Genomic DNA, 8,928 nt, shown 5'->3' with positions numbered 1-8,928 from the left:
GGAAGCCTTGTTAATAGCTGCACCTTTATTATAGCTGTACATTAAGTTTTCTTCAAACTAATTCCTTGAACAAATTCTACTGCACAAAACTTTGTTTTTGTAGTTTATTTAGATTAAATGGATACACAACCTTCAGTAACATGTACAGCAGTAACAGTTTTGAGGCATCAGCTTCCAGTTTGGTTTATTTAACCTCAATAGTTCAAGAACCAAAAAAGTGGAAAAGTTTGACTCAAATTGGGCTGCGCATACATCTTAGCTTTATCTAAATTTATAAACAACTCCCAAGTACAAATATCAGTAAATACAGTCCTTTACAGCTGTGCACAATCAAGTATACATTTTTAAAAAAATTATAAAAATGCAATGTTTACCTCTTTATTATTGTGTTCTACTGACCCCAGCAACAGAACCTACACAGCTCCAAGGACAAGTTGAGCAGCAGTAGTGTTAAGATTGTATTATGAACTTGGAAGCTTCCATGTCAAGCTTGAACACAAATTTCACCATAGCTGCCAAAGGTTGGCTTTGGATAGTAAGTAATTTGTTTTCAACAATGATTAATGGGGCATTGATAACCAACAACCAGGGAATGAAAAAGCTCGTTACTATTAAAGAAAGATCTTTATGCAGACTGCTTCAAAATGACTAGTGAAATTTGTGAACAATTAAAATGAGAAGCATCACCTCCTAGAGGCCAAGAAAATTAAATGTTACCTATAGGAATTACCACAAGCAAACCATATGCATGAGCTTCTTGACAGCTATGTTCTAGCAATCACATGATTAGAGGCAAAAATTTCAATGCATAGGCTGTGTAGAATGCACCATCTGGGGAGTTTCTGTATCCCACCTTTTAAACTGTATTTGTGGATATATCCTTGCCACAGCTACTCCATTTACACTTTTGGTCTGGCTCATGATTTTTTGAAAAATCAAGCTTGAAGCCATGTTCACATACCAAACATTGGAGCTTAACTAATCTCTATGCTGGAATTGTTTTATCACCACAAATTGTTTTAAGTACTACAGCTAAGGAAAGCATGAGTCACAGGTAAGCTAGTTTTACAATAAACTGGAACTAAAATCTTCAAAATACAACAGCTAATTTCAGGCCTAGACCTGTTAAATCTACTTTAGAGATCTTTTATGCAGGACTTGCTCCATATCAAAAAGCTTGTCCAATTATTCCTCAGTAACCTCACTTAGCTGGCATCAGCTCAACACTTTTAAAAATTAGAATTCCTGCAGTAAAAGTGACTTTTAGCCTGTAAAATACAATTTGTACAAAAGCTGATTTAACCATTTTAAAAAAACTATGGGGTTAATAATAGAATGGACTGAGCATCTCACACCTACAGGAAAGCTTCAACACTTAAGAAATGTAACCACTGGGAATTGCTCATTAGAAAATAATCTTTATTTACATACTGACATTTTCATTAATTGATACTGAACATTATTTGCAAAACAGATTCCCCTCTAAGCAGAAACCAAATCACTATTGATGCCCCAATTCTCAAATAATAGGGTTCATCAGGGAAACTTCTAACCAGTCAGCATTTCTTTAGACACTATCTTGGCTGACATGAACCCTGCATCAAGTCATGCTAATGGCTCCAAGTTCAGTTTAGCTTGTAATCCATGATTCCCAGTGAAATGATGTTTCCTTTGACACAAGAGAATGAGAGATTTCAGGCCACATGTCTGCCAGGTTACACAAATGGAAGTCACTTCAACTTGTTTTCACACAACTGACAGAGGTTTAAAAATAACAATGTAGCAATTGGTATCTAAGTCAAAAGTTGTCTGTGTTCATCATACTCTGCAGATGAATTGAAGAAATAATATAAGTACCTGACAGGCTAGTCAGGGTGCACATTCCCAAATAACCTGAATTTGACACCCTAAATATTAACCTGGATGTATGTTACAGGTGACAGAACAACTCTTCTGCTGGAAGTTCAGACAAATGATTTTTTTTCTTTATAATGGAAGCACTTAAAGCATCCAATGGCCAATAAACACAAATAGCATTAATTGTTAATTTTATGAAGTAATGCTTTAAAAAACCCTTAGTAAATCTAAATTAGAATGCACACCAGGGATCTCCAAGCTGATGGAGTTGGATTGCTTAACCTCACACGTCTGTTCAACATAACATCATGTTGGCAATAATATGCAGGGTCCAGCTAAATGAAGAAATACCAGTAAACCAACCATTTTTGCAACTGCAGATACTGAAAGAAGCTGGAGTAAAAGTAGGGGAGAAATAAAGTATAGGCTTTGCATTGTAAAGGTTCATAGGCTATGCATTTGAACCTCAAGATCTTGGAATTCACTTTCCCATGTAGGGTCATTTACTTAAGATACGTCAAATATTCCAGATGGTGAGGAATCAGTTTGCCCTCAAATCCCAATGTGCCTAGGAAAGAGTAACCTAATGGACCCCATGAATACTAATTAATCAGATAACTGTCAGGAGGTATGTTTCTTCAGGTCAACCCCATCGAAGTATCAGCACAGATCTTAGATAATTTAATGACCCTCAATACCCCACTGCTATAACTGATTAACCAGGAGATTTAAGAGGGCTAGGAAAATATTTGAACTGGGAGAGCAATGTTCTATAGCCTGCATAAGGAATGTTGTCTAATTCAGCAAAACATTTCTGTTCTGTTTTGCAACCACCCTCAATGTGCTCAGATTAGTTGTAATTGAGTTCCAGTTTTACATTTTAAATATTGCATGCGACGAAGCTAGACATGATTTCAGAAGGTGAGAGTTACTGAGCATTGTCTGAAGCAAATCCTGTTTGCAGGATCTGAAATAACATGCCAATTTTTCACCAGTTGTGAACAGAAACCCTAACTGGAGTTCTGACCAAGAGTAACTTGCTTAACAGAGACTGGGAATTAAACTTGCAAATTTTTCTAGCCTGCAAGACACTACAGGCTATTAGGGATTCACTCTGCTTTAACAGGATTGTTGGGGTTGAACGTCTTCGTTTTCAGAAATAGTAAATGGCTGGCATATTCAAAATGAAACAATTTTGTGGAGCCCAGTGAAATTATGTGAACAGAGGCTGAGTTCAGCAGAGAATACAATAATTTACTCAAAGATAATGTTCCCAGATTTTGATCACCTCACCATTGGTGGCTATTATGCTTTCAGCTGCTTGATACCACCAATGTCTGGAATTTCTCCCTAAATCTGCTTTTGCTTTTGTTTAAAGCACTCATTAAACCCCTCTCTGACCAAGCAATGACTCAGGTATTGCATATTGCCAATGATTATCTTTATCACAAGGGTTATGATGAATCCTGCTTGCACACACAATACCTTAGTTATTTCTCAGGTCAGTGTTTAGATAACTTGAAAAAAAAGCAATTATCTACTGCTTGCTTGATAGTAATGCAGCTTGATTCCTAAGTTCCCTGTAACATTACTCTCTACCCACAAACTACCACCACATATCATACAATTCCACTACTCACTATGACATACAAACCCAATCCGGACATCTACTTGTTACAATTGAGAGTGGGGGAGATGAAGAAATTAACAAATGTGCATTTTCCTTTCATATGCAAGGCATTTTGGGCAGAGGCCATGCAGTGAGAAGTTTCTGCCAGAATATGAACTGGCAGCACTGATGGTGCAAGAGGAAATTGTATAAAACTAACACCCTAAAATGACAGACATTTACTTTTGAAATATCTTGGTATGAGCACAAAGAAATTGAAAGCTACACAAGATGCAAATCCAATTCATACTGTGGTAACATTTATATTAAAAAAAATGTTAAAATACAAACATAGATGAGAATCAATAATATTTAACAATACATGCGAGAACAACAGATTATAGTACAAGAAGTAGTAAGCATTTTAAGAAGTTCCCTCTGCATCAATAAAGTAAGAAACTTGCAGCAAAATACAAGCACATCAACCAATTCTAGAGGTACCATTCTGCTCTAAGAAACTTTACACAGAATTCAGATTCCCAAAATATGCTTTTAAAATTCCTCTCTTGGAAAAACAACTGTGAACAATTGCTTTCTAAGTTTGTTGTAAGAATCTTCCTTCATCACCGTCTAAACTTCATCACAAGGCTCACCATTGCACTACGCGGTGGCCTGCACAAACACTTTAATCTCCCAAAACAGTATTAACAGTCAATGCCAACAACCCTGAATATTCCATTAAAGTTTGGAGGCATGAACTAGTCATTTCTACAGCATGTTAAGAGACTGACCACTGAAACCTTACTAGGAATTTGCAAAACAGCTCATCAGAGGCACCTAAAAAAAAACTCCAGAAGTGTGTTTTGATGTTTCCAATAGCACCTGTCTGCTTGCTGCCTCTGCATTTGTGGAGAGGTGCAGCTTAATTGAGATTTTTAATGCCAGGGATGCAATCAAGATTTGAACCTGTATAGAACTGTAGCCAACTCTGAAATGCATGCTCTCCAAATACACAATCACACAGACTCACTTGGCATCTAAGGGCATGTAGCAGCAACCAAAACCAGGATTGATTCACACAAACTTTACAGAACTATTAGGATCTCAGTTAAACTCAATGGTGAGCATTAACAAATCTTCAGAGTCTGCTTCCACTGGAAGTGAGATGTTCCTAATTCTACAATTATGGGTTACATTTCCCTGGGCAAATGCCAAGTGTTTTGCTGGAGCATGTAACACGAGGAAGAAGCACCAAGAATGACAGATTTGGCAGTGGTAGCAATTTTAGATAATGAATTAACAGTATCACATGACGTTAAAATGCACTGAATGTAATCTTTCCTAGAGCACAGTCACATTAATACACTTCAAAAGCACAAAATTAAAACTCTATGCATCCAAATGAATAGTGAAAATAGATCTAAACAAGACACAAAAGTCTGAACTTCTACCAATTCAACGAAGGAGCTTTTGTACGTGTTGACGCGGCAGTCCATTCTCAAAAACAAACCTTATTTTGGGATACCAAACAACCAATTTCGTAGCACCTTTGGTTATGAAGGTATATTTCATTACACTCCATGTTACAACAATACACAGTCACAGGAACAAACAGGTAACAAGATTTTTTTTTGGTCACAGGGAGTCCAATTGCATTAGATGCACAGACTCACATCACAACACTGCAAATATAAAGTGACCACAGGTTTAAATAAGATTTAAATTGAACAGCTTCAGTAGAACACAACAGCCTTTTGTATCCCGCTTTCAAACCAAAAAAGAGGTGGTCCTCAGACGAACAGGATTTTTATTTGGTGGGAAGCGGAGGAGGAAGAGAAGAGGAATTTAATTTTGATGAGCATCTTCCTTGTGAGCAGCCTTGAGAGATCCCCTTCCTCCCCACAGCTACATTATCTGGTTTGCAGAGAATTAGTGACCGATACGTTATCACAGCAGCAGGAAGGACACTTGGAAGTGTTGCCATTTAGAGAGACGGAACAGTAACCCCAACAAAATTTGCTGAGGCAGTGGTGCAAAAGTGGCATCGGTGGGGTGATAGTCCAGCAAAGGCTGCAGGGCCTCCAAGGCCCAAGTGCCCTGAAATGGCATCTCTCAAAGCCTTTAACTCTCAGCTCATCAGACCACAAGATGCCAAGAGGATCTCAGCTGTGAAAGGGAACACAACAAAACCTGCCTTTATAACTTGCTAAAAGTCAACCACCATCCAGCACATACAAGATGAAGAAAAGGGAAAGAAAGCATCTTTACAGTTTTACTATACACTTACATTTTTACGTGCAGACGTACTGCCACTTTGTGACCAAAGCACTTCTAAAAACAAATAGGTCCTTTGCCAAATATTAAAACAGCAACTAATATTAGGAAGCATCCAAAAGGATGAGTATAAATATGTTGGAAAAAATGCAGATTTAGTTCTTTCAGTCAGAGGAATAAGGCTCTTTTAGACTGACCCATCCACTCCCCTAGCCATATGCTCATTGACGGCTGCCCCACAGAAGAAAGTGGCTTGACCTATGCACCAGAATGATGGTAAAGTGCACCAGCTGCAGCACTGCTGTCTAAGAAACCTTGAGGACATGAAATATAAGTGGCAACTATTCCATTTTCTAATAGGACTATGTTCCTGCTAAGCTGGGGCATTCTACAGTATTCACTGTAACACAAGATCCCCTTCTGTAGGCTGCATAGAGACAGACATGTCTACTTAGTGCTGAGAGTCCTAACCTACTATTTTTCAGATGCTGGCACACGTGTGAACTTTCCGCTTAGGGTTCTGTGTTGTACTGTACTGCTGATCTCTGTTTGGTTACTACAGTCTGACAGCATGCAAAATAACCGCCATAACAAAGGCTAGGTACTTCACAGCACATTGTTTAATACTGAACCAGCCTTGTATAGCTCGAATTCTGCCCTGCAAGGTTCGAGTGACACTGCCCAGAATGAGACCAGGAAGACGTGCAACCACACTGTACATAGAATGCATAACGTCCAAACCTCCTCCTCATGGTTACTTGGTTCTGCCCTCATGCAATGATCCGTACTATGGCAGCTGCTTGCTTAATGGGCTTCGCTCCCTTCCCCTGCTGGCCTTGAAAGGAGAAACACTGAATAGTTTGATTTGCTACAATGTAGTTTTAAAAAAAAGTGGCACAACATTGAAAAAATTTTAAAATAATTATTATCAATCCACCTTGTACTTTCCTTCTCTCCTTGTCTCCCAAGGCAGGGATTGATCTATTACTTGGGAGTGTGACAGTGATACCAAATAGATCACAAGCAAACAGTGTTTTTGCTTCAGGTTATATAAATGCCAAATACAATGCCATGCAGCCTTCATCAAACACTGCCACTCCCCCTGAAGTGCACTGGGCTACCTAACTGATCTTATATTGTATGAAATTAATCAGGGCTAAGTTGTTCTTTATAACATTCTAACTGTATGAGGCAAATGCAGAATTACTCTAAGGAAATCACCATAAGGCAGATACTTTTATTACTACAGAGGTTTAAACGTTCAAGGCAAAGGAGATTCTTTCCAAACTTGACTAAAACTAGAACATAATATCGAGTGCGTCTTCGTGAGAGACTGCAATGGACACTCTGCCCCCAGTGTACCCAAGTATCCACATAGGCAGTCGATTTTCCCTATTTCCCCATGTCAGCAGACACAGAGATCTCTTCGCGGGTAGCCTCCGTCTTTGGAAAGTTCATGTCCAGGATGTGTCGCTGCAGATGTCTCACCCATTCTTCTTGAATCGAAAGCGGACCATGGAACTCCACATCACAAAATCTGACCAGGAAGGGAAATGCATCAGAGGTTGTTGATTCAATTAAAACATTCCTTTACTTTCAAAAAGAAAAGCTGCCCCTTTCACTTTCTCTTCCCTGCCCCAGCCACTGGCATGAAAGCCACAAAAAGGGGCATACCATCACGTTGGTGTGGATAGAATAAGGGGCATGATATTACCAGCCACAAGCCAGGAACCAATTTTTTTTAAAGGAAAGATAGCCATGGAAGTTTCATTACAAGGCTCTGACAATGACAGTGTCATTCAACATCAACTTATCCTCAAACTGCTTGATTTAATCCAATACACTTCCAATGAATATTATAGAGAACCAAAGACTGTATACTTCAGTAATAGTTTCTTGGTGTGAATACTGTTCAATTTACATTTAGCAGCATGCGTCCTGTCCAGTCAGTGTAAACCAGCTCCCCTTATGACCCAATTTGTGTGCACTGTGACAGGATTTTGAAAAGTCAAAAACAGGACACCACATCTTGGAAGGCAGGACTTCATAAGAACAAACATTAAGAGGCAGAAGTTGACATTCGGACCTTCAAGTTTGCACACCATTTAACACCATAAAACTTATTCCTGATGAAGGGCTTATGCTCGAAACGTCGAATTCTCTATTCCTGAGATGCTGCCTAACCTGCTGTGCTTTGACCAGCAACACATTTGCAGCTGTGATCTCCAGCATCTGCAGACCTCATTTTTTACACCATTTAACAAGATGATATCTATTCGTGTCCTGAATTCCACTCTCCAATATGTGACCAAAACCCTTAAAATAAATAAATTCACCTCAACTTAAAGGTCCCAACAGTCCCAACTCTACTGTCTTCTGAGGCAGGTGTGTCCCAAACTTGCCCAACAATGAAAAAATATTTCCCCTCATTTCTGTCCAGAAAGAGCAACCACTCAATTTCTTATCATAGAAAGGATCCTATCATCTAGTCACCCACATGAAGAAACATTTTTTTCACATTCACCTTGTCAAAACCATTCAAGATCTTTGAAATTTCCTCACTTTTCTAAACTCCACTGAAAACAAACCCAGCCTATCCTCATTCTAAGCAGCAATCTACTAAAGATCTGAAACGCCTTCAATGCATTTATGTTCTTCCTTTAATCAGGAGACCAAAACTGCAGACAGTATTGTGGTCTCACCAATGCTATACAAGTGAGGCACAACCTCTAACTTGTGTCATATTCCTCTCATAATTAAAGGAAAATATTCCATGAGCCTCCCTAATCACTCGCTGCTGGTGTTGGACTGGGGTGTAGACAGTTAAAAATCACACAACACCAGGTTATAGTCCAACAGGTTTCATTGGAAGCACTCTAGCTTTCGGAGCGACGCTCCTTCATCCGATGCGTCGCTCCAAAAGCTAGTGTGCTTCCAATTAAACCTGTTGGACTATAACCTGGTGTTGTATGATTTTTAACTGTATATGTCAACATTTTGTGAGTCATGCACTAAAACAGCTAGATCACTCTTCATCTCAGAATTCTGTAGCAGTTCTACTCTTAACTAATTGGCTATTTTAGTCTTCCTGCCAAAATGAACCACTTATTTTTCACATTACACAATCCAGCCACCAGATTTTTGCTCTCACAATCCATGTCCATCTCCATGATAATGTCAACTTCATA

The 8,928-nt window shown here is 38.9% G+C and overlaps 1 protein-coding gene across 1 annotated transcript in view; it reads right to left on the bottom strand.

Annotated features, from left to right (window-relative positions):
• Positions 1-90: 90 nt before the first annotated feature.
• The window catches only part of LOC132835872 (uncharacterized), a 128,214-nt gene continuing 119,376 nt past the window's right edge, over positions 91-8,928 (bottom strand). Inside the window, exon 13 of the mRNA XM_060854970.1 lies at positions 91-7,277. Within this exon, the coding sequence (XP_060710953.1) occupies positions 7,133-7,277 (145 nt within the window). The 3' untranslated portion in view covers positions 91-7,132. The remainder of the gene's footprint in view (positions 7,278-8,928) is intronic.

This window comes from Hemiscyllium ocellatum, chromosome 45 (assembly GCF_020745735.1).
Source record: "Hemiscyllium ocellatum isolate sHemOce1 chromosome 45, sHemOce1.pat.X.cur, whole genome shotgun sequence".
Taxonomy (NCBI): domain Eukaryota; kingdom Metazoa; phylum Chordata; class Chondrichthyes; order Orectolobiformes; family Hemiscylliidae; genus Hemiscyllium; species Hemiscyllium ocellatum.
This window is presented reverse-complemented; position numbering and strand designations above follow the sequence as displayed.